The 27574-nt window shown below is 39.0% G+C and overlaps 1 protein-coding gene across 1 annotated transcript in view; it reads left to right on the top strand.

The window, feature by feature from the left end:
- Nucleotides 1-27574, top strand: part of LOC123746739 (ankyrin repeat domain-containing protein 17) — a 298429-nt gene that overhangs the window by 122644 nt on the left and 148211 nt on the right. The window contains 1 exon segment of the mRNA XM_069316838.1: nucleotides 8306-8432. Within this exon segment, the coding sequence (XP_069172939.1) occupies nucleotides 8306-8432 (127 nt within the window).

Raw genomic sequence — 27574 nt, 5'->3', positions numbered from 1 at the left:
AAAGAACTAGAAAAGTATAAAGAAGAAATAAAAGCGACATATGCTGAAGTTGTAAAAGAGAAAGAGACTATCAAAGAAGTGTGTTCGGAAGTCAAAACCAGAAATGACCAACAAGAAGCAGAAATTAGGCAAGCAATTAGGAAAGAACTGGTTACCAACAGTAAACTGGTACAAAACACTGCAGATAGAACTAAGTCCATAATCATTTTTGGATGTTTAGAGAAGGAAATTTCATCTAGGGTGGACCGAGCGGCAGAAGAGATGAAAATTATAGAGAAAATAGTAGGTTTAGGAGAAGGCTCATAGGAAAATGTCAGTGATTTTAGAAGAATAGGAAAATATGAGAAAGAAAAGAACCGCCCCTTAAGGGTGACCTTTAATGGAGTGAAAAACATGATGGAAGTGCTAAGAAATGCCAGGAAACTGCAGAGTGATGAGGTTGGCAAATTTTGGTCAATAAGACAAGACCTCTCCAAGGAAGACAGAGAAAAGCTGAAAATGAACTTAATTGAGGCAAAACGTCTAAATGGGGATAGAAATGAAGAAGACAGAAATTCTTTTTTATACAAAGTGACAGGGACTGGAAAGCTTGTGAAATGGTACATAAAAACAAAGCAACAAGATCAGTAGTGAAAGGGGGAGTAAAGAGCAAAGGAAAAGGGAACATGTTCCTGAAAATTGTATATACCAACATAGATGGAGTGAGGTCAAAAACTTTGGAGTTGCAAGATATAATCCAGCTTAGGGTCCCAGATATTGTTGCATTATCAGAAACGAAACTTGAAGGAAATATAATAAATGAAGTCATATTCCCAAGAGGCTACTCAGTTTGGAGACGTGACAGGAAAACTAGGAAGGGAGGAGGAGTGGCTGTACTGGTGAAAAAACACCTGAAGGTAAAAGAGTTAATATTTGAAAACCCTCGAGATATTGACATAATGGCATTGCAAGTCTGGAATCAGGATGATAAGCTGATAATTGTAAATACCTACAGCCCACCAGCAAGCAACACATGGACAAAGGAAGAACTGGATGACAAACGAGAGGGCCTCATAATGGTCATGAGAGATATTATTGTACAAGCAGATAAAGATAAATCACGACTGTTGATACTGGGGGACTTCAACTTTAGAGCAATAGACTGGGAGGCCTATGAAGCAAGAACGGAGGACTTTTGGACATGCAGATTTGTGAACCTCATTCTGGAGACATTCTTGTATCAACACATAAAGCAAGCCACAAGAATGAGGGAAGGAGATGTACCGTCAGTACTGGATCTAGTATTCACCAGGAAAGAAGAGATTTTTGACATCCTGTACCTTCCTCCCTTGGGAAAGAGTGATCACGTCCTGTTAGACATTAAATATGCTTTAAGATATCATCTAGAAGAAAATGGGGACATTGAAACAGTTGATGTGTTTGTACAAAATGAAATCTTCAGAGAACCAGACACAATAAGAATTCCAGAGAACAACGTAGAGCGGATAGAGGTGTCTAGAGATGAAGTGGAAAATATGCTAAAGGAGCTCGGGAGGAACAAAGCAGCTGGCCCAGATGGCGTTTCACCATGGGTTCTGAGAGAATGTGCATCTGAGCTCAGCATTCCACTTCACCTGATCTTTCAGGCATCCCTGTGTACAGGAATCGTAGCAGACGTGTGGAAACAGGCTAACATAGTTCCAATCTACAAAAGTGGCAGCAGGGAAGACCCCCTCAATTATAGACCTGTATCATTGACAAGTGTAATAGTGAAAGTATTGGAAAAGCTAATCAAAACTAAATGGGTAGAACACCTGGAGAGAAATGATATAATATCAGACAGACGGTATGGTTTTCGATCAGGAAGATCCTGCGTATCGAATTTACTCAGTTTCTACGATCGGGCCACAGAGATATTACAGGAAAGAGATGGCTGGGTTGACTGCATCTATCTGGACCTAAAAAAGGCTTTCGACAGAGTTCCACATAAGAGGTTGTTCTGGAAACTGGAAAATATTGGAGGGGTGACAGGTAAGCTTCTATCATGGATGAAAAATTTTCTGACTGATAGAAAAATGAGGGCAGTAATCAGAGGCAATGTATCGGAATGGAGAAATGTCACAAGTGGAGTACCACAGGGTTCAGTTCTTGCACCAGTGATGTTTATTGTGTACATAAATGATCTACCAGTTGGTATACAGAATTATATGAACATGTTTGCTGATGATGCTAAGATAATAGGAAGGATAAGAAATTTAGATGACTGTCATGCCCTTCAAGAAGACCTGGACAAAATAAGTATATGGAGCACCACTTGGCAAATGGAATTTAATGTTAATAAATGTCATGTTATGGAATGTGGAATAGGAGAACATAGACCCCACACAACCTATATATTATGTGAGAAATCTTTAAAGAATTCTGATAAAGAAAGAGATCTAGGAGTGGTTCTAGATAGAAAACTATCACCTGAGGACCACATAAAGAATATTGTGCAAGGAGCCTATGCAATGCTTTCTAACTTCAGAATTGCATTTAAATACATGGATGGCGATATACTAAAGAAATTGTTCATGACTTTTGTTAGGCCAAAGCTAGAATATGCAGCTGTTGTGTGGTGCCCATATCTTAAGAAGCACATCAACAAACTGGAAAAGGTGCAAAGACATGCTACTAAGTGGCTCCCAGAACTGAAGGGCAAGAGCTACGAGGAGAGGTTAGAAGCATTAAATATGCCAAAACTAGAAGACAGAAGAAAAAGAGGTGATATGATCACTACGTACAAAATAGTAACAGGAATTGATAAAATCGACAGGGAAGACTTCCTGAGACCTGGAACTTCAAGAACAAGAGGTCATAGATTTAAACTAGCTAAACACAGATGCCGAAGAAATATAAGAAAATTCACCTTCGCAAATAGAGTGGTAGACGGTTGGAACAAGTTAAGTGAGAAGGTGGTGGAGGCCAAGACCGTCAGTAGTTTCAAAGCGTTATATGACAAAGAGTGCTGGGAAGACGGGACACCACGAGTGTAGCTCTCATCCTGTAACTACACTTAGGTAATTACACTTAGGTAATTACACACACATATATACACACACACATATATACACACACACACATATATACACACACACATATACACACACACATATATACACACACATATATATATATTAGTATATTTTGGTAGCAGTCTTTGCTGTAGACATATCTTATTAAATATGACCGAAAAAGTAAGATTAATAATTCTAACACGAATTTTCTCAATCTTTCGTACATTTCTTTTCACTGTTGGAGGTAAATCAAAAATCAATTCTCCAAAATTCATTTTTATTTCTAGTCTGACGCGACACGAGCGCGTTTCGTAAAACTTATTACATTTTCAAAGACTTTAGTTGACAAATACACAACTGAATAGAACTGAATAGTTCTATTCAGATACACAACTTTCCATGGTCCCACGGACAACTTTCGTGTCCCAAGTTTTCATGAATTAATATATTTTCTCAATTTTTTTCTTATGAAAAGATAAAGCTACCCATTTCATTATGTAAGCGGTCATTTTTTTTTATTGGAGTTAAAATTAACGTAGATATATGACCGAACCTAACCAACCCTACCTAACCTAACCTAACCTATCTTTATAGGTTAGGTAGCCGAAAAAGTTAGGTTAGGTAGTCGAAAAAACATTAATTCATGAAAACTTGGCTTATTAGGAAAATTGGACCTTGCATAATAGGCTGAGAAGTGCGTTCTGGCTACTAGGTACGACATATGTATATGTATGTATGTATATATGTATATGTATATATGTATATGTGTATATGTATATATGTACATGTATATATGTACATGTATATATGTATATATGTACATGTATATATGTACATGTATATGTGTATATATGTATATATATGTATATGTATATATATGTAAATGTATATATATGTATATGTATATATATGTAAATGTATATATATGTATATGTATATTAGTATATTTTGGTAGCAGTCTTTCCTGTAGACATATATTATTAAATAGGACCGAAAAAGTAAGATTAATAATTCTAACACGAATTTTCTCAATCTTTCGTACATTTCTTTTCACTGTTGGAGGTAATTCAAAAATCAATTCTCCAAAATTCATTATTTCTAGTCTGACGCGACACTTGAGCGCGTTTCGTAAAACTTATTACATTTTCAAAGACTTTACACATACACAACTGAATAGAACTTACATATCTCCGATTTGTTTATATCTACATTTGAGCGAGGTGGATGGGGTGAGGTGGTATTTAATAGGGTATTAATTTCATCAACACAAGACAGAACACGAAACAATGGGTATTGAAATGGAAGTGATTGTAGAAAGCCTATTGGTCCATATTTCTTGATGCTTCTATATTGGAGCGGAGTCTTGAGGTGGGTAGAATATAGTTGTGCATTAATTGGCTGTTGATTGCTGGTGTTGACTTCTTAATGTGCAGTGCCTCGCAAACGTCAAGCCGTCTGCTATCGCTGTATCTATCGATGATTTCTGTGTTGTTTACTAGGATTTCTCTGGCGATGGTTTGGTTGTGGGAAGAGATTATATGTTCCTTAATGGAGCCCTGTTGCTTATGCATCGTTAAACGCCTAGAAAGAGATGATGTTGTCTTGCCTATATACTGGGTTTTTTGGAGCTTACAGTCCCCAAGTGGGCATTTGAAGGCATAGATGACGTTGGTCTCTTTTAAAGCATTCTGCTTTGTGTCTGGAGAGTTTCTCATGAGTAGGCTGGCCGTTTTTCTGGTTTTATAGTAAATCGTCAGTTGTATCCTCTGATTTTTGTCTGTAGGGATAACGTTTCTATTAACAATATCTTTCAGGACCCTTTCCTTCGTTTTATGAGCTGTGGAAAAGAAGTTCCTGTAAAATAGTCTAATAGGGGGTATAGGTGTTGTGTTAGTTGTCTCTTCAGAGGTTGCATGGCGTTTCACTTTCCTTATGATGATGTCTTCAACGAAACCATTGGAGAAGCCGTTGTTGACTAGGACCTGCCTTACCCTACAGAGTTCTTCGTCGACTTGCTTCCATTCTGAGCTGTGGCTGAGAGCACGGTCGACATATGCGTTAACAACACTCCTCTCTTACCTGTCTGGGCAGTCGCTGTTGGCATTTAGGCACATTCCTATGTTCGTTTCCTTAGTGTAGACTGCAGTGTGGAAACCTCCGCTCTTTTCCATGACTGTTACATCTAGAAAGGGCAGCTTCCCATCCTTTTCCATCTCGTAAGTGAAACGCAGCACGGAACTCTGCTCAAATGCCTCCTTCAGCTCCTGCAGATGTCTGACATCAGGTACCTGTGTAAAAATGTCGTCAACATACCTGCAGTATATGGCCGGTTTCAAGTTCATGTCGACTAAGACTTTTTGCTCGATGGTACCCATGTAGAAGTTTGCAAACAGGACACCTAGGGGAGAACCCATGGCGACCCCATCTACTTGCTTATACATGTGCCCATCCGGGCTCAAGAAGGGTGCCTCTTTAGTACAAGCTTGGAGTAGTTTTCTTAGAATATTCTGGTATAAAGAATATAATATATTCTAGAATATAAAATATATTCTATATATTCTTAGAATATAAAAACTGGTAATATTTAGCCATGATAGTATTACAGAAGAGCCTGGGTGTGATAATGACTGTGTAAAATGTTGAAATATCAGTGAATCAATGCTGTTTACGATGTTCACAGCGCTAGCCACAGCACCACAGCATTATATCGTCCATCTAGGAATCTTCAAACGTTACTTTACAAAATAAACATGTGGTCAGTTATTCATTTACAGGATTGTGATAATAGCAGGGTTGTGGTGATAATTAGCACTGTGCGCAGTATTGTGGGAGGAGGAAGTTTGAGGGAGGGAGGGAGGGAATCCATGTAGCCTCACTGTGTGTGTGTCAGCCACTTTTGTTTTGCTCACAATACTAGCTTAGTGGTTCGCTATGGTGAACACACATGTACATGGGTGTATACAATGTGTGTATATACCCATGTATATATGTGCATAGTATTGTGGGAAGAGGAATTTTGGTGAGAGAGGTGGCGTCGTACTCGTAGCGTTGTCTGCTGGCTGCTGTGTGATTTCTAATGCAGTGTATTGTGGCCACTGTGCTGTTTGGACACAATACCGGCTTACTTGCATAGTTATGGTGAATAAAACATGTTGATACGTATACCTAACGTGTGTAAATAGTGTAATAAAACAAAAGTATGGTGGGAGGAGGAATGTTGGCGAGTAAGGGGTAAGCGAGGTGTTGGAGGAGTGAGGGAGGGAGGGCTGGCTGGGTGTGGCAGCTCACACTCACAGAGTTTCTGAGTGTGTTAATGGTGAATGTATATAGTGTGCGAAAGTGTACAGTGTGTAAATATACATAAATGAACATGAAACATTGGATATATGAGCAATATATGTTAACACATTTGATACACACGTAACACAGTGTCTTGGGACAGTACGGATGTTCTACTGCCATAATGGTGTATGTATTCATTATACATAGGATTGGCAAGAAAAAACAAAACAAATGTATTTGGAAATGTACGCAAAAATTAACAAAAAATTTTTGTGGCAACTTGCGCATATTGAAGCTGGCGGGCGGGCTTTGGAAAGTCTGTCTGGGGCTACCACCAAACCATGACGTCACACGCCATTTTCCGGACCCCCGTTGCGGCCAAAGTAATTACAATTTCTATTTTTTTTTTTACATATCTGTGATCACGGAAGGGTATTTCAACATTTTCAAAAACAAAAAAAAAATTCCCAAGAATTTATTTTCTGCGCATAAGTGGGGGAGGGGGGGGGTGCCGTATTTGGAAGGTGAGCAGCACAGTGGTTAATAATAGCTGTGCATACTTTATACAGTATTAGATTTCCCTAAATGTTTGTCATTGTGTGTGTCATTTATTCTAAAGTTTTTTTTTTTTCAATTAAAATTAAGAACACATGAATATATTCCATATTCTACCCAAATATTTTACATTAGGTAATGTACATGATGCAGCTTTGGTTTCAGAGGTGCAGGTAGAAGAGGGTATTATTTTAAAGTGTTCATATTGTGAGACTTAATATAAAATTAGAATACCTCCTTCAGTTGCAATAAACAGTTTCAAAATAAACTTTACTTATAATTGTACTGTAGTATCCAAGTACAGTGGCACCTCAACATACGATTGCCCCTACTTATGGTAATTTCGAGTTACGATGTATATTTCATTGAAAAATGCGACTCGACATCGGATGGTGTCGTCGACTTCCGATATTTATTGGTACACGTTCGGGTCGACCGAGCGCGTGGTTCCCAGACACGCGGCCGATCTGCCTCGGTTTACTACAGCTGCCCACTTAGTGACGATCGCGCATATAAGAAATTTCGCTTCTGTGGAGATTTTTTGCATTTTGAACATTAAAGTAATTATTGTATATCATGCCATGAGTCAGGAAAGTCAGTGGTAAGACTCAACATATGAAAACCCATGTAAGGATGACCATAGAGCAGAAACAAGAGTACAGAATGTCTCTTCCTCAACAATTAAGAAAATGTGTGCAGCATGGGAAGAATTGCAAACCTTTGCTGAAACGACTCTTCCAAATCAAGCTGCAGTAGGTCGTTGCCTTAACCTATTCAATGACACTGTGATGCATCATTACAGACAAATGTTAAAACAAAGGGAAAAACAAATGTTTCTTGACAAATTTGTAGTGAGACAAACAAGCACTGAACCACAACCAGGTCCTAGTGGTGTTCAGGCAAAACGTATGAGAGAGTACCCTAGAGAAAACATCACTGCCTGATGTGATAATGGAAGGGGACTCTCCTTCCAAACAGTAACACCTCTCCTCCTCCCCCCTCTTCACCATCTTCCATATGCCATCAAGAGCCCTCCATAAAGGTAAGAGAAAATTAGGTACTGTATTGTAGTTAGATAAAAACATTGTGTTCAGTATAAAATGTATTTATATGTTAATATTTTGGAGGGTGGGGAACGGATTAATTAAATTCCATTTATTTCTTATGGGAAAAATCGCTTCGAACGATATTTCGACATACGATCCGTCTCTGGGAACGGATTAGCATCGCAAGTCGAGGCCCCATTGTACTGTACTGTGATGTCTTTGATTCACTTTTGGTGTTTTTATATTGTACTTAACACAGTACTTTTATAAGAGGTTAAGTGTGTGTGTGTGTGTTTTTTTTTAACTTGAATTTTATGCTGTATAAAGTAAGGTAATAAATAGGAATTTAAAGTACCCGAGAATAAAATTAAACTGCTATCTTCTCAGGTATCTGATTGAAGCTGGTGCTAATGTCAATGCCCAGACACCAACAAGAAAAACTGCACTAACTTACGCTTGTGAGAAAGGGCACACCGATGTTGCTGACTTCCTGTTACAGGCCGGAGCTAATATGGTCAGTGGTAAACTATTACTGTATTATAAAACATCAATTTGTTGAACAAACTGTTACAGGGAGCCACTATAGAAGTTTGAAAACATTAGAAAGCATTTTTGATACAACATGGCTATCATTGTATCAACAACAAAATCACAGCTTACTCTACTCATTGCAATCATAGTTAGTTGTTCTCTTCAGTATTTGAATCGTGTAGAGGTCAGGGATCTTCTCGGACGTAGGTTCGAACCCTCATCATGGCCCTTGTGGATTTGTTTGTTTAATGCATCACGTTATTGTGATTTCTGTGTGTAATCCTGAAGCCTTTGCTTTTCAGGAATATTTACATGAGCTGTATTTTTTTTTAATAAAATTACTACCTTAATTTATTGAATTATAATAATAATAATGTCTAAATGCCTTGATCCAATGATTTAGCATGGAATATATTGTAGAGAATGCTAAGGCAGTTTCTCTGTTGAAGAAAACAAAATTGGCTTTCCAATAAATGAAAATTATAAACAAGGTAGAAATAATTTTTTCCTCACTTTAACCCTTTAGTTGCGCAACACATCATATGAGGAGTTTAGTGACTTGCAGTAACTTGCACTCCACATCATATGATGTTTTGGAGTACCGCGCAAGATTTGAAAGGCCCGCGGGGTATAGGGGGTCTCCATACGCTGCCCAGGGGCTATAGTAAACAGCCGCCATTTTGAAAAAAATCCAGCTCATGCTACCATCGCTTGGGAAGCCTCAGTTACCCAGCAGCCACCATATCGAGCACATGGCCGAAGGCTTCCCGTGCGCGCACAACGCAATCACTCACCCAAGAGCAAATAACCAGTGAATTAGTTTCTGATGGTGAGGAAAGTGATTTTGATGACTCTGACATTGATAAAGACTACACAAAAGTCACCGATGATGATAAGCATGGACAGTGAAAATGAGATACAGCTGCCTCCCATGGCGAGGCCTATACGCTCACCCATGCCTCCTCGCCCAGTGTCTACCCCAATTCACCCTCGGCCACACAGTTCCTGCGCTTATTTAGAGTCTGAGGATATTTTCGGTGACGAGTCAGAGGAAGGTGACTCTTTTTCTGGTTTTAGTGAAGTGGAATCAGAACAGTGTTACCGAGCCTGGTGCCAGTACCAGTGGTGTTACTGGGCAAGAATTTGTCGCGTCAGCAGCGTCTCGCCCAGCCAAGCGCCACTGCATGGTACAACATGAGGCACCAAGAGCCTCATGTTCACGTGCTTCCACCCTACGTGCACATGCACGTAGGGTGCATGTGAAGCGATCATATGAGTCTGAGGAAATGGAATTGGAACAGAAAGCTATACAAGAGATAAGGAAAAATCTGAAATATTTTTTCACATACGCCAAATCAAAATCCAAAACCTCGACCAGTATTGGACAGTTAATTACAAATGAAGGTAAGTACACAGAGGACAACAAAGAGATTAGTGAAATTCTAAGAAGCCAGTATGAGGCTATGTTTAGCACCAATAAACAACATGAAAGTTGATGACCCAGACAGCTTCTTTATGAGGGACATTCAAGCTGCAGACTTTGAAAAAGAAATTGACAATATGCCTATGCACTCAGCTCCTGGGCCAGACTCATGGAATTCAATATTCATAAAGAAATGTAAAGGACCAGTAGCGAAAGCACTCGGCGTAATATGGAGAAAGAGCCTGGATACAGGGGAGATACCAGCAGCACTTAAATCTGTAGATATAGCTCCGTTGCACAAGAGGGGGAGTAAAGCCTTGGCAAAAAATTATAGGCCAGTTGCACTAATATCACACATAATAAAAGTGTTTGAAAGAGTGATTAGGAATCAAATTTCTAGTTTTATGGAAAACAATGAATTGCACAATCCAGGACAACATGGATTTAGAGCGGGAAGATCCTGTCTGTCACAGTTACTCAACCACTATGACAAAATCACAGAAGCCCTAGAAGAAAAGCAAAATGCAGATGTTGTATACAGAGACTTTGCAAAGGCGTTTGACAAATGTGACCGGTGATAGCTCACAAAATGAGGTCAATTGGAATAACGGGAAAAGTAGGACGCTGGATACTCAATTTCCTGTCGAACAGAACACAGAGTAACAGTCAATCAGATAAAATCGAGTCCAAGCGACGTTAAAAGCTCTGTACCACAAGGTACAGTTCTTGCACCGCTACTGTTCCTTATTCTCATATCTGATATAGACAAAAATACACATCACAGCTTCGTGTCATCCTTTGCAGATGACACAAAAATCAGCATGAAAATTACCTCTGCTGAAGACATTGAAAAACTACAAGCAGATGTCAACAAAGTTTTTGATTGGGCAGCAGAAAATAACATGATGTTTAACAGTGATAAATTTCAGGTACTCAGGTACAGCAAAAATGAGGATCTGAAACATAATACAGGGGTACAAAACACACAGATCAAATCTTCCCATAGTAGAAAAACATGTCAAGGATTTGGGAATAATGATGTCCGACGATCTAACGTTTAGGGAGCATAACCAAGCAAATATCGTGTCAGCCAGAAAAATGATCGGATGGATTACGAGAACTTTCAAATCCAGGGATCCCATCACAATGGTTGTAGTCTTCAAGTCACTTGTGCTGTCCTGTTTCGAGTACTGCTCAGTACTCGCTTTCCCCTTCAGAGCAGGAGAGATTGCTGAAATAGAGGGAATACAGAGAACATATACGGCATGCATAGACGAGATAAAGCACCTAAATAATTGGGATCGTCTCAAAGCTCTCCAAATGTACTCTCTAGAAAGGAGACGAGAGAGATACCAAATAATATACACATGGAAAATACTGGAGGGTCAGGTCCCAAATCTACACAGTAAAATAACAACGTACTGGAGTGAATGATATGGAAGAAAATGCAAGATTGAACCAGTGAAGAGCAGAGGTGCCATGGGCACAATCAGAGAGCACTGTATAAACATCAGAGGTCTGCGGTTGTTCAACGTCCTCTCAGCGACTATAAGAAATATTGCCGGAACAACCGTGGACATCTTCAAGAGAAAACTGGACGATTTTCTAAGAGAAGTTCCTGGATCAGCCGGGCTGTGGTGGGTACGTGGCCTTGCAGGCCGCTCCAAGCAACAGCCTGGTGGACCAGACTCTCACAAGTCGAGCCTGGCCTCGGGACGGGCTTGGGGAGTAGAAGAACTCCCAGAACCCCATCAACCAGGTAACCAGGTATCACATAGTGGCCGTACTGTGCGTAGACGGGCTTCAGCTCCTGGTTCATGGGGTGCATTGCTTCCTCGCTGTGGTGCCCCTCTTGCATCCCCTGCGTCTCGCAGGACACCAGGTGTACTAGTGTGGAGTGATGGTGCTGGTTTTATTACTCGAATTCCTGCTTTGGACAATAAAGATGTTGGGATTACAGAGCTTTTCCCTGATAATGGAGAGGACATGAATGAATTGAATTATTTTACAGCATTCTATGATGAGCCGCTCATGGAATATATTGTACACCAAACGAACCTTCATGCGGCACATCTCATTAGAAGAGAGAGATCAGAATTTTCACGATTGCAACGTTGGAAAAACACCAATGTAGGTGAAATGTAGGTGTTTTTAGCAATATGTATGTTGAAACAGTGTCAAACATGCTATCACAGATTACTGGAGCAAAGATCTGACTATTCCAAACCTTTCTTCGGGAAATATATGTCCCAAGACAGATTTCAGATACTCCTCAGGTGTCTGCATTTTGCAAGTAGTGAGGACTGGACAGAGGACGATAGACTTTGCCGAGTCAGGCACTATATGAATGAAGTGATTGGAAAATTTAGAGATTTTTACGTACCAGCACAGAAGCTGGTGATTGACGAATCCCTTGGGCTTTTCAAAGGACGTGTTTCATTCAAGCCGTATATTCACTCCAAACGAAACAGATTTGGATTGAAATTCTTTGTACTGTGTGACTGAAACAGGATACGTGTTACACATGATTCTGTATTTGGCTAGCGATGTAGACATTCCCGGTAACGACGAACATGGTTTCTCGGGTAGTGTGGTGAAGTCACTGATGGCACCATCGATGAACAAGGGCCACATCCTATACACAGATAATTACTATATAAGTACATTGCTAGCTAGGTTCTTGATTGAAAATAGAACCGGATTGGTTGGCACAGCAAAGGCACGAAGAAGGGAAATGCCAGTATTTGATGGTGGACTTGCAGTTGGTGAGTGCCAGGTACGGAAATGTGATCAAATACTCTCGGTACGGTGGAAAGACAAGAGAGAAGTGAACCTGCTGACAACCGTTCATGAGGGTACAATGGTGAACAGTGGCAAGGTGCACCGTGTAACAAGAGAATCAGTATATAAACCAGATTGTGTTCTTGACTACACTATCAACATGCGTTTGATTGATAAGGCTGACATGATGGTTGGCACTATCGAGTATGTGCGGAAAACATTGAAATGTATAAAAAGTGTTTTTCTATCTTGTTGACATGAGCATGTTGAACTGCTATAATTTGTATCTGGTGAAAACTGGACGTAAACCTATTTTTCGTTCATTTGCTTTTACACTTGCAACACAGTTATTAGCAAAGTTTGGTCAAGATGTCCCTGGCATACAAAGACCAATCATGAACCCAGTGTTGCAGCATGATGCAACACCCAGGCTCGCTCACATAGATGCCTTTCAGCAACACAGACTAAAGAATTTGCCACCAGGTGGAATGCGTGCAATAGGCCAACGTGCTTGCATAGTATGTAAAACAGCAAAACGAAGAGAACAGAAACATAAAATGGTGCAAACATGGTGTGAAGGGTGTGGAGTTGCATTGTGTGCTGTCGACTGCTTCAACGACTACCACTCCAAGATTTTTAAATGTGCAATAATAGTGCAAAAACCTGTACATAGTGTGTGCTAGTGTGTACATATCAAATAATGAACATTGTGATTACATAATATAATGGCGTAATGGAAAACATTTGTGTGCGCATGTGTATACTCGATGTATGCAACATTTATTGACAATAACTGTGATGTAACATTATGTTCAACACAAACAGGTGTGTTGTGAAAAAAAGGTGACACCCCTAGGGTCAACACTTGCAGCAGAGGAGCTCCAGCATATTTCAACAATCCTAAGTATTGTAGTACAGGTTGATGGTAGTGAGTGGTGTCCCAGAGAACATAAAGGTATAGTGCTCTTGAAAAATAGGTGAGATAACAGGAAAGTGCTAAGGGAAGTGAAAAATCGGATGAGAAAAAGTTGCCCTAGTGTTTACAGTGCAGAGAAGAACATTCAAGATGGCCACTGGCAAGGGGAAAAACAAAACAGAGCTTGATTTTGAGGGATTCAATGAAGAAAGCATTGATATTAGTAGTCTACATAACAAGTTGGTAAATTTAGATACTATAGTGAACTCTCATGTAGAAATAATTAGTAAATTGAAAGAAAGTAATGACCATTTGAATAGCAAAGTTTTATGTCTTGAGGGTTTAGTGAAAGACTTGCGCAAGGATAAGAATCAATTGGAAACAAATTGCAAAGCCATGGAAGAAGAAAATAAACTCTTAAAAATAGCTTTGGAAGAAGTTAAAGTAAATTTAAACATAAATGACTACAATAGGTTAGGCAAGGAAATTCAACAGGAGAAACAGCTTTTGTCAGCACAGATGGAGGAAGTTACACAGGGAATAGAACAGTGCAAGAAAGATATGCAACTCACTTATGCACAAGTGGCCAAGGAGAAGGAAAAAATAGAAGAAGCAGTAAAGGAAGTCAAACACTGCAGCAACCAAGATAAAACAAACATTAGGCTAGAAGTGAGGAAAGAATTGGCATCTAACCCGAAGTTGGTGCAAAACACAGTTGATCGGAGTAAGTCCCTGATCATTTTTGGCTGCAAAGAAAAGGCGATAACATCTAGGTCAGAAAGAGCTGTAGAAGAAGCTAAAGTAGTAGATAAAATTGTTGGCCTCGTGGAAGGTCTTACAAACAGAGAGAATGTGTGCGACTACAGGAGAATAGGCAGGTACGTAAAAGGGAAAGATCGACCTTTGAGGATCACCCTAAACGGTGCCAAACAGATGGAAGAAGTACTAAGGAATGCTAGAAAATTGCAAAGGGATGAGGATGGGAAAGGGTGGTCATTAAGACGAGATCTTTCAAAAGAAGATAGAGAGAAGCTGAAACTGAACCTCGCCGAGGCAAAACATTTAAATGAGAGCAGGAATGAAGAAGAAATAAATTCTTTTTTCTACAAAGTGATAGGGGTAGGCAAACCAGTAAAGTGGTACATAAAGGCAAACCAACAAAATCAATAGAGAGAGGGGGAGTGAAGAATAAGGAGAGGGGGAACAAGTTCCTGAAGATTGCATACACCAACAGAGATGGAGTGAGATCGAAGATACTGGAGTTAAGTGATGTAATACAGCTGCAGACACCAGACATTGTTGCACTCACGGAGACAAAACTTGAAGATGTAATTTTAAATGAGGTCATATTCCCGAGGGGCTACTCAATTTGGAGACGGGACAGAAAAATTAGGAAAGGCGGTGGCGTTGCTGTGCTGGTAAAAGAACACCTAAAGGTGAAGGAAATAATGACTGCCAATCCACAAGAAGTTGACATAATAGCACTAGAGATCTGCTATGAGGATGATAAACTAATGATGATAAATGCATATAGTCCACCGCCAAGCAGCACATGGTCAAAGGAGGAGCTAGATAGTAAACGTGAAGGTCTTATAACAATAATGAGAGAGATTATAGCGAGAGCGGATAACGATAGATCACGACTGTTGATAGTCGGTGACTTCAACTTGAAATCCATAGACTGGGAAGCATATGAAGCTAAAACAGAAGATTTTTGGACCTGTAAATTTGTAGACCTCATCCTGGAAACATTCTTGTATCAACATGTTAAACAAGCTACGAGGATGAGGGAAGGGGACGTTCCCTCCATGCTAGATTTGATATTTACCAGGAAGGAGGAAGAGATATTTGACATTCAGTACCTTCCTCCCTTGGGTAAAAGTGACCATGTCTTTTTGGGAATAAAGTATGCAATGCGTTATAAGCTGGAAGAAAATAAGGAGGTTGAAGCAGTTGAAAAACCAGACTTCAGGAGAGGACATTATGGTGACCTTAGAAATTTTTTTAGTGAGTATAATTGGACAGACTTGATGCTAGGCAAGGAAGTGAATGAGATGTATGGCAAGTTTTGTGAAATATATGATAAAGGCACAAAAAAATTTATACCAAAACAGAGATGCAGAACTAGGAAACAGGATTGGTTCAATAGAAATTGCGAGAGGGCTAGAGACCGAAAGACACAAAAATGGAATCAATACAGGAAGAGGCCGAACCCCCAAACATACCAGCGATACAAAGATGCGAGAAACAACTACACGGCAGTGAGGAGAGAGGCAGAAAGAAATTTTGAAAAAGGGATTGCGGACAAATGTAAAACAGAACCAGGTCTATTCTATAAATTCATAAACAACAAATTGCAGGTAAAGGATAATATTCAGAGGTTGAAAATGGGAAATAGATTCACGGAAGATGAAAAGGAAATGTGTGAAACACTAAACGAAAAGTTCCAAAGTGTGTTTGTACAAAATGAAATCTTTAGGGAACCAGATACAATAAGAATTCCAGAGAACAACATAGAACACATAGAGGTGTCTAGAGACGAAGTGGAAAAAATGCTCAAGGAGCTCGGTAAGAACAAAGCAGCTGGCCCAGATGGCGTTTCACCATGGGTTCTGAGAGAATGTGCATCTGAGCTCAGCATTCCACTTCACCTGATCTTTCAGGCATCCCTGTGTACAGGAATCGTAGCAGACGGGTGGAAACAGGCTAACATAGTTCCAATCTACAAAAGTGGCAGCAGGGAAGACCCCCTCAATTATAGACCTGTATCATTGACAAGTGTAATAGTGAAAGTATTGGAAAAACTAATCAAAACTAAATGGGTAGAACACCTAGAGAGAAATGATATAATATCAGACAGACAGTATGGTTTTCGATCTGGAAGATCCTGTGTATCGAATTTACTCAGTTTCTATGATTGAGCCACAGAGATATTACAGGAAAGAGATGGTTGGGTTGACTGCATCTATCTGGACTTAAAAAAGGCTTTTGACAGAGTTCCACATAAGAGGTTGTTCTGGAAACTGGAAAATATTGGAGGGGTGACAGGTAAGCTTCTATCATGGATGAAAAATTTTCTGACTGATAGAAAAATGAGGGCAGTAATCAGAGGCAATGTATCAGAATGTAGAAATGTCACAAGTGGAGTACCACAGGGTTCAGTTCTTGCACCAGTGATGTTTATTGTGTACATAAATGATCTACCAGTTGGTATACAGAATTATATGAAGATGTTTGCTGATGATGCTAAGATAATAGGAAGGATAAGAAATTTAGATGACTGTCATGCCCTTCAAAAAGACCTGGACAAAATAAGTATATGGAGCACCACTTGGCAAATGGAATTTAATGTTAATAAATGTCATGTTATGGAATGTGGAATAGGAGAACATAGACCCCACACAACCTATATATTATGTGAGAAATCTTTAAAGAATTCTGATAAAGAAAGAGATCTAGGGGTGGTTCTAGATAGAAAACTATCACCTGAGGACCACAAAGAATATTGTGCAAGGAGCCTATGCAATGCTTTCTTACTTCAGAATTGCATTTAATTACATGGATGGCGATATACTAAAGAAATTGTTCATGACTTTTGTTAGGCCAAAGCTAGAATATGCAGCTGTTGTGTGGTGCCCATATCTTAAGAAGCACATCAACAAACTGGAAAAGGTGCAAAGACATGCTACTAAGTGGCTCCCAGAACTGAAGGGCAAGAGCTACGAGGAGAGGTTAGAAGCATTAAATATGCCAAAACTAGAAGACAAGAAAAAGAGGTGATATGATCACTACGTACAAAATAGTAACAGGAATTGATAAAATCGACAGGGAAGACTTCCTGAGACCTGGAATTTCAAGAACAAGAGGTCATAGATTTAAACTAGCTATACACAGATGCCGAAGAAATATAAGAAAATTCACCTTCGCAAATAGAGTGGTAGACGGTTGGAACAAGTTAAGTGAGAAGGTGGTGGAGGCCAAGACCGTCAGTAGTTTCAAAGCGTTATATGACAAAGAGTGCTGGGAAGACGGGACACTACGAGCGTAGCTCTCATCCTGTAACTACACTTAGGTAATTACAATTAGTGACTAATATTGCAAATAATACAGGCCTAGACACTATAAATAATGACGCAAAAATAAATTCATGGCAACTCTGGCTGCTTGAAGACCGCACGCGACGCCTCCGGGATGCACCGTGCATGAGCGAACATGCAAAGTGTGACTTCATCGCGTGTGTGTGTGTGTGTGTGTAATTACCCAAGTGTAATTACCTAAGTGTAGTTACAGGATGAGAGCTACGCTCGTGGTGTCCCGTCTTCCCAGCACTCTTTGTCATATAACGCTTTGAAACTACTGACAGTCTTGGCCTCCACCACCTTCTCACTTAACTTGTTCCAACCGTCTACCACTCTATTTGCGAAGGTGAATTTTCTTATATTTCTTCGGCATCTGTGTTTAGCTAGTTTAAATCTATGACCTCTTGTTCTTGAAATTCCAGGTCTCAGGAAGTCTTCCCTGTCGATTTTATCAATTCCTGTTACTATTTTGTACGTAGTGATCATATCACCTCTTTTTCTTGTCTTCTAGTTTTGGCATATTTAATGCTTCTAACCTCTCCTCGTAGCTCTTGCCCTTCAGTTCTGGGAGCCACTTAGTAGCATGTCTTTGCACCTTTTCCAGTTTGTTGATGTGCTTCTTAAGATATGGGCACCACACAACAGCTGCATATTCTAGCTTTGGCCTAACAAAAGTCATGAACAATTTCTTTAGTATATCGCCATCCATGTAATTAAATGCAATTCTGAAGTAAGAAAGCATTGCATAGGCTCCTTGCACAATATTCTTTGTGGTCCTCAGGTGATAGTTTTCTATCTAGAACCACCCCTAGATCTCTTTCTTTATCAGAATTCTTTAAAGATTTCTCACATAATATATAGGTTGTGTGGGGTCTATGTTCTCCTATTCCACATTCTATAACATGACATTTATTAACATTAAATTCCATTTGCCAAGTGGTGCTCCATATACTTATTTTGTCCAGGTCTTCTTGAAGGGCATGACAATCATCTAAATTTCTTATCCTTCCTATTATCTTAGCATTCATCAGCAAACATGTTCATATATTTCTGTATACCATCTGGTAGATCATTTATGTAGACAATAAACACCACTGGTGCAAGAACTGAACCCTGTGGTACTCCACTTGTGACATTTCTCCATTCCGATACATTGCCTCTGATTACTGCCCTCATTTTTCTATCAGTCAGAAAATTTTTCATCCATGATAGAAGCTTACCTGTCACCCCTCCAATATTTTCCAGTTTCCAAAACAACCTCTTATGTGGAACTCTGTCGAAAGCCTTTTTTAGGTCCAGATAGATGCAGTCAACCCAACCATCTCTTTCCTGTAATATCTCTGTGGCTCGATCATAGAAACTGAGTAAATTCGATACACAGGATCTTCCAGATCGAAAACCATACTGTCTGTCTGATATTATATCATTTCTCTCTAGGTGTTCTACCCATTTAGTTTTGATTAGTTTTTCCAATACTTTCACTATTACACTAGTCAATGAAACAGGTCTATAATTGAGGGGGTCTTCCCTGCTGCCACTTTTGTAGATTGGAACGATGTTAGCCTGTTTCCACCCGTCTGCTACGATTCCTGTACACAGGGATGCCTGAAAGATCAGGTGAAGTGGAATGCTGAGCTCAGATGCACATTCTCTCAGAACCCATGGTGAAACGCCATCTGGGCCAGCTGCTTTGTTCTTACCGAGCTCCTTGAGCATTTTTTCCACTTCGTCTCTAGACACCTCTATGTGTTCTATGTTGTTCTCTGAAATTCTTATTGTATCTGGTTCCCTAAAGATTTCATTTTGTACAAACACACCTTGGAACTTTTCGTTTAGTGTTTCACACATTTCCTTTTCATCTTCCGTGAATCTATTTCCCATATTCAACCTCTGAATATTATCCTTTACCTGCAATTTGTTGTTTATGAATTTATAGAATAGACCTGGTTCTGTATTACATTTGTCCGCAATCCCTTTTTCAAAATTTCTTTCTGCCTCTCTCCTCACTGCCGTGTAATTGTTTCTCGCATCTTTGTATCGCTGGTATGTTTGGGGGTTCGGCCTCTTCCTGTATTGATTCCATTTTTGTGTCTTTCGGTCTCTAGCCCTCTCGCGATTTCTATTGAACCAATCCTGTTTCCTAGTTCTGCATCTCTGTTTTGGTATAAATTTTTTTGTGCCTTTATCATATATTTCACAAAACTTGCCATACATCTCATTCACTTCCTTGCCTAGCATCAAGTCTGTCCAATTATACTCACTAAAAAAAATTTCTAAGGTCACCATAATGTCCTCTCCTGAAGTCTGGTTTTTCAACTGCTTCAACCTCCTTATTTTCTTCCAGCTTATAACGCATTGCATACTTTATTCCCAAAAAGACATGGTCACTTTTACCCAAGGGAGGAAGGTACTGAATGTCAAATATCTCTTCCTCCTTCCTGGTAAATATCAAATCTAGCATGGAGGGAACGTCCCCTTCCCTCATCCTCGTAGCTTGTTTAACATGTTGATACAAGAATGTTTCCAGGATGAGGTCTACAAATTTACAGGTCCAAAAATCTTCTGTTTTAGCTTCATATGCTTCCCAGTCTATGGATTTCAAGTTGAAGTCACCGACTATCAACAGTCGTGATCTATCGTTATCCGCTCTCGCTATAATCTCCCTCATTATTGTTATAAGACCTTCACGTTTACTATCTAGCTCCTCCTTTGACCATGTGCTGCTTGGCGGTGGACTATATGCATTTATCATCATTAGTTTATCATCCTCATAGCAGATCTCTAGTGCTATTATGTCAACTTCTTGTGGATTGGCAGTCATTATTTCCTTCACCTTTAGGTGTTCTTTTACCAGCACAGCAACGCCACCGCCTTTCCTAATTTTTCTGTCCCGTCTCCAAATTGAGTAGCCCCTTGGGAATATGACCTCATTTAAAATTACATCTTCAAGTTTTGTCTCCGTGAGTGCAACAATGTCTGGTGTCTGCAGCTGTATTACATCACTTAACTCCAGTATCTTCGATCTCACTCCATCTATGTTGGTGTATGCAATCTTCAGGAACTTGTTCCCCCTCTCCTTATTCTTCACTCCCCCTCTCTCTATTGATTTTGTTGGTTTGCCTTTATGTACCACTTTACTGGTTTGCCTACCCCTATCACTTTGTAGAAAAAAGAATTTATTTCTTCTTCATTCCTGCTCTCATTTAAATGTTTTGCCTCGGCGAGGTTCAGTTTCAGCTTCTCTCTATCTTCTTTTGAAAGATCTCGTCTTAACGACCACCCTTTCCCATCCTCATCCCTTTGCAGTTTTCTAGCATTCCTTAGTACTTCTTCCATCTGTTTGGCACCGTTTAGGGTGATCCTCAAAGGTCGATCTTTCCCTTTTACGTACCTGCCTATTCTCCTGTAGTCGCACACATTCTCTCTGTTTGTAAGACCTTCCACGAGGCCAACAATTTTATCTACTACTTTAGCTTCTTCTACAGCTCTTTCTGACCTAGATGTTATCGCCTTTTCTTTGCAGCCAAAAATGATCAGGGACTTACTCCGATCAACTGTGTTTTGCACCAACTTCGGGTTAGATGCCAATTCTTTCCTCACTTCTAGCCTAATGTTTGTTTTATCTTGGTTGCTGCAGTGTTTGACTTCCTTTACTGCTTCTTCTATTTTTTCCTTCTCCTTGGCCACTTGTGCATAAGTGAGTTGCATATCTTTCTTGCACTGTTCTATTCCCTGTGTAACTTCCTCCATCTGTGCTGACAAAAGCTGTTTCTCCTGTTGAATTTCCTTGCCTAACCTATTGTAGTCATTTATGTTTAAATTTACTTTAACTTCTTCCAAAGCTATTTTTAAGAGTTTATTTTCTTCTTCCATGGCTTTGCAATTTGTTTCCAATTGATTCTTATCCTTGCGCAAGTCTTTCACTAAACCCTCAAGACATAAAACTTTGCTATTCAAATGGTCATTACTTTCTTTCAATTTACTAATTATTTCTACATGAGAGTTCACTATAGTATCTAAATTTACCAACTTGTTATGTAGACTACTAATATCAATGCTTTCTTCATTGAATCCCTCAAAATCAAGCTCTGTTTTGTTTTTCCCCTTGCCAGTGGCCATCTTGAATGTTCTTCTCTGCACTGTAAACACTAGGGCAACTTTTTCTCATCCGATTTTTCACTTCCCTTAGCACTTTCCTGTTATCTCACCTATTTTTCAAGAGCACTATACCTTTATGTTCTCTGGGACACCACTCACTACCATCAACCTGTACTACAATACTTAGGATTGTTGAAATATGCTGGAGCTCCTCTGCTGCAAGTGTTGACCCTAGGGGTGTCACCTTTTGAAGTGTGTGTGTGTGTGTGTGTAATTACCTAAGTGTAATTACCTAAGTGTAGTTACAGGATGAGAGCTACGCTCGTGGTGTCCCGTCTTCCCAGCACTCTTTGTCATATAACGCTTTGAAACTACTGACGGTCTTGGCCTCCACCACCTTCTCACTTAACTTGTTCCAACCGTCTACCACTCTATTTGCGAAGGTGAATTTTCTTATATTTCTTCGGCATCTGTGTTTAGCTAGTTTAAATCTATGGCCTCTTGTTCTTGAAGTTCCAGGTCTCAGGAAGTCTTCCCTGTCGATTTTATCAATTCCTGTTACTATTTTGTACGTAGTGATCATATCACCTCTTTTTCTTCTGTCTTCTAGTTTTGGCATATTTAATGCTTCTAACCTCTCCTCGTAGCTCTTGCCCTTCAGTTCTGGGAGCCACTTAGTAGCATGTCTTTGCACCTTTTCCAGTTTGTTGATGTGCTTCTTAAGATATGGGCACCACACAACAGCTGCATATTCTAGCTTTGGCCTAACAAAAGTCATGAACAACTTCTTTAGTATATCGCCATCCATGTATTTAAATGCAATTCTGAAGTTAGAAAGCATTGCATAGGCTCCTTGCACAATATTCTTAATGTGGTCCTCAGGTGATAGTTTTCTATCTAGAACCACTCCTAGATCTCTTTCTTTATCAGAATTCTTTAAAGATTTCTCACATAATATATAGGTTGTGTGGGGTCTATGTTCTCCTATTCCACATTCCATAACATGACATTTATTAACATTAAATTCCATTTGCCAAGTGGTGCTCCATATACTTATTTTGTCCAGGTCTTCTTGAAGGGCATGACAATCATCTAAATTTCTTATCCTTCCTATTATCTTAGCATCATCAGCAAACATGTTCATATAATTCTGTATACCAACTGGTAGATCATTTATGTACACAATAAACATCACTGGTGCAAGAACTGAACCCTGTGGTACTCCACTTGTGACATTTCTCCATTCCGATACATTGCCTCTGATTACTGCCCTCATTTTTCTATCAGTCAGAAAATTTTTCATCCATGATAGAAGCTTACCTGTCACCCCTCCAATATTTTCCAGTTTCCAGAACAACCTCTTATGTGGAACTCTGTCGAAAGCCTTTTTTAGGTCCAGATAGATGCAGTCAACCCAGCCATCTCTTTCCTGTAATATCTCTGTGGCCCGATCATAGAAACTGAGTAAATTCGATACACAGGATCTTCCTGATCGAAAACCATACTGTCTGTCTGATATTATATCATTTCTCTCCAGGTGTTCTACCCATTTAGTTTTGATTAGCTTTTCCAATACTTTCACTATTACACTTGTCAATGATACAGGTCTATAATTGAGGGGGTCTTCCCTGCTGCCACTTTTGTAGATTGGAACTATGTTAGCCTGTTTCCACACGTCTGCTACGATTCCTGTACACAGGGATGCCTGAAAGATCAGGTGAAGTGGAATGCTGAGCTCAGATGCACATTCTCTCAGAACCCATGGTGAAACGCCATCTGGGCCAGCTGCTTTGTTCCTCCCGAGCTCCTTTAGCATATTTTCCACTTCATCTCTAGACACCTCTATCCGCTCTATGTTGTTCTCTGGAATTCTTATTGTGTCTGGTTCTCTGAAGATTTCATTTTGTACAAACACACTTTGGAACTTTTCATTTAATGTTTCACACATTTCCTTTTCATTTTCCGTGAATCTGTTTCCCATTTCCAACCTCTGGATATTATCCTTTACCTGCAATTTGTTGTTTATGAATTTGTAGAATAGGCCCGGTTCTGTTTTACATTTATCTGCTATCCCTTTTTCAAAATTTCTTTCTGCCTCTCTCCTTACTGCTGTATAATTGTTTCTCGCATCTTTGTATCGCTGGTATGTTTGGGGGTTTGGCCTCTTCCTATACTGATTCCATTTTTGTGTCTTTTGGTCTCTTGCCCTCTCACAATTTCTGTCGAACCAATCCTGTTTTCTGGTCCTGCATCTCTGTTTTGGTATAAATTTTTTTGTGCCTTTATCATATATTTCACAAAACTTGCCATACATCTCATTCACTTCCTTGCCTAGCATCAAGTCTGTCCAATTATACTCACTAAAAAAATTTCTAAGGTCACCATAATGTCCTCTCCTGAAGTCTGGTTTTTCAACTGCTTCAACCTCCTTATTTTCTTCCAGCTTATAACGCATTGCATACTTTATTCCCAAAAAGACATGGTCACTTTTACCCAAGGGAGGAAGGTACTGAATGTCAAATATCTCTTCCTCCTTCCTGGTAAATATCAAATCTAGCATGGAGGGAACGTCCCCTTCCCTCATCCTCGTAGCTTGTTTAACATGTTGATACAAGAATGTTTCCAGGATGAGGTCTACAAATTTACAGGTCCAAAAATCTTCTGTTTTAGCTTCATATGCTTCCCAGTCTATGGATTTCAAGTTGAAGTCACCGACTATCAACAGTCGTGATCTATCGTTATCCGCTCTCGCTATAATCTCTCTCATTATTGTTATAAGACCTTCACGTTTACTATCTAGCTCCTCCTTTGACCATGTGCTGCTTGGCGGTGGACTATATGCATTTATCATCATTAGTTTATCATCCTCATAGCAGATCTCTAGTGCTATTATGTCAACTTCTTGTGGATTGGCAGTCATTATTTCCTTCACCTTTAGGTGTTCTTTTACCAGCACAGCAACGCCACCGCCTTTCCTAATTTTTCTGTCCCGTCTCCAAATTGAGTAGCCCCTTGGGAATATGACCTCATTTAAAATTACATCTTCAAGTTTTGTCTCCGTGAGTGCAACAATGTCTGGTGTCTGCAGCTGTATTACATCACTTAACTCCAGTATCTTCGATCTCACTCCATCTATGTTGGTGTATGCAATCTTCAGGAACTTGTTCCCCCTCTCCTTATTCTTCACTCCCCCTCTCTCTATTGATTTTGTTGGTTTGCCTTTATGTACCACTTTACTGGTTTGCCTACCCCTATCACTTTGTAGAAAAAAGAATTTATTTCTTCTTCATTCCTGCTCTCATTTAAATGTTTTGCCTCGGCGAGGTTCAGTTTCAGCTTCTCTCTATCTTCTTTTGAAAGATCTCGTCTTAACGACCACCCTTTCCCATCCTCATCCCTTTGCAATTTTCTAGCATTCCTTAGTACTTCTTCCATCTGTTTGGCACCGTTTAGGGTGATCCTCAAAGGTCGATCTTTCCCTTTTACGTACCTGCCTATTCTCCTGTAGTCGCACACATTCTCTCTGTTTGTAAGACCTTCCACGAGGCCAACAATTTTATCTACTACTTTAGCTTCTTCTACAGCTCTTTCTGACCTAGATGTTATCGCCTTTTCTTTGCAGCCAAAAATGATCAGGGACTTACTCCGATCAACTGTGTTTTGCACCAACTTCGGGTTAGATGCCAATTCTTTCCTCACTTCTAGCCTAATGTTTGTTTTATCTTGGTTGCTGCAGTGTTTGACTTCCTTTACTGCTTCTTCTATTTTTTCCTTCTCCTTGGCCACTTGTGCATAAGTGAGTTGCATATCTTTCTTGCACTGTTCTAGTCCCTGTGTAACTTCCTCCATCTGTGCTGACAAAAGCTGTTTCTCCTGTTGAATTTCCTTGCCTAACCTATTGTAGTCATTTATGTTTAAATTTACTTTAACTTCTTCCAAAGCTATTTTTAAGAGTTTATTTTCTTCTTCCATGGCTTTGCAATTTGTTTCCAATTGATTCTTATCCTTGCGCAAGTCTTTCACTAAACCCTCAAGACATAAAACTTTGCTATTCAAATGGTCATTACTTTCTTTCAATTTACTAATTATTTCTACATGAGAGTTCACTATAGTATCTAAATTTACCAACTTGTTATGTAGACTACTAATATCAATGCTTTCTTCATTGAATCCCTCAAAATCAAGCTCTGTTTTGTTTTTTCCCCTTGCCAGTGGCCATCTTGAATGTTCTTCTCTGCACTGTAAACACTAGGGCAACTTTTTCTCATCCGATTTTTCACTTCCCTTAGCACTTTCCTGTTATCTCACCTATTTTTCAAGAGCACTATACCTTTATGTTCTCTGGGACACCACTCACTACCATCAACCTGTACTACAATACTTAGGATTGTTGAAATATGCTGGAGCTCCTCTGCTGCAAGTGTTGACCCTAGGGGTGTCACCTTTTGTGACACCCCTAGTGTCACAAAAAACAAAGTGTTGTGTGTGTGTGTGTGTGTGTGTGTGTGTGTGTGTGTGTGTGTGTGTGTGTGTGGGTGGGTGGGGGGGGGGGGTGTATGTATATGTATATATATATATATATATGTGTATATATATGTATATATATGTGTATATATATGTGTATATATATGTGTATATATATGTATATATGTATATATGTATATATGTATATATGTATATATGTATATATGTATATATGTATATATATATATATATATATATATATATATATATATATATATATATATATATATATATATATATATATACATATATACATATATACATATATATACACATATATATACACATATATATACATATATATACACATATATATATATATATACATATACATACACCCCCCCCCTATATATATATATATATATACATATACATACATCCCCAAAACCGCAGGACACCCCTCCCGAAGCCACTGCCAATTTGCCGCCGGTAACGACGCAATGCTGCTTCGGTACCGGACTACCCTCTAATAAACGAACACAATGCTGAGATGTTACAGAGCCAAAGTGTTAAGTACAATGTGATTGATTGTTAAACAATTTCTCTGAACGCTACTAATACTGTACTTAATTCAAATCCTTTAACCCTTAAATGGCACCTGGCTATTTAGCATTTGTCACCCACAGGCGCGCATATATTATATATATATATATATATATATATATATATATATATATATATATATATATATATATATATATATATATATATATATATATATATATATATATATATATATATATATATATATATATATATATATATATATATATATATATATATATATATATATATATATATATATATATATATATATATATATATATATATATATATATATATATATATATATATATATATATATATATATATATATATATATATATATATATATATATTTTGTGACGGTAACGCGTTGGTGTTCGGCTGTTTAAGGCTAGGGGTATGGCCTCGTCACATAGTTATAAAAAAAAATAGAAAAACTGGAACTTCGTCTGTGGTAAGGTAAGGAGAAGACACACAAAACACAAGTAAACTTTAACAATGAAATTTTAATTACGTTAAATAAATCAAAACATGAAAATAATGCACAAACAAATTCTTATAATAAAATCAATCAATCAAAATAATAAGAATACTTAAATGACACAATGAAAAGTTACGTTAAGGCAAAATAACAAGAAGTGCAACACAAAGGTAAGTGGGAGGTGCTGGAATATTGGCTTAAAGCCACCACCTCTCTCAGTACACGCTAACGTCTAGCTGGGAGGAGTGCTGGCTACGAAAGCACTGAACATTCTGAG

This window comes from Procambarus clarkii, chromosome 85, assembly GCF_040958095.1.
Source record: "Procambarus clarkii isolate CNS0578487 chromosome 85, FALCON_Pclarkii_2.0, whole genome shotgun sequence".
Classification (NCBI taxonomy): Eukaryota; Metazoa; Arthropoda; class Malacostraca; order Decapoda; family Cambaridae; genus Procambarus; species Procambarus clarkii.
Note: the sequence above shows the minus strand (reverse complement) of the source record. Positions and strands in the feature narration are given on the sequence as shown.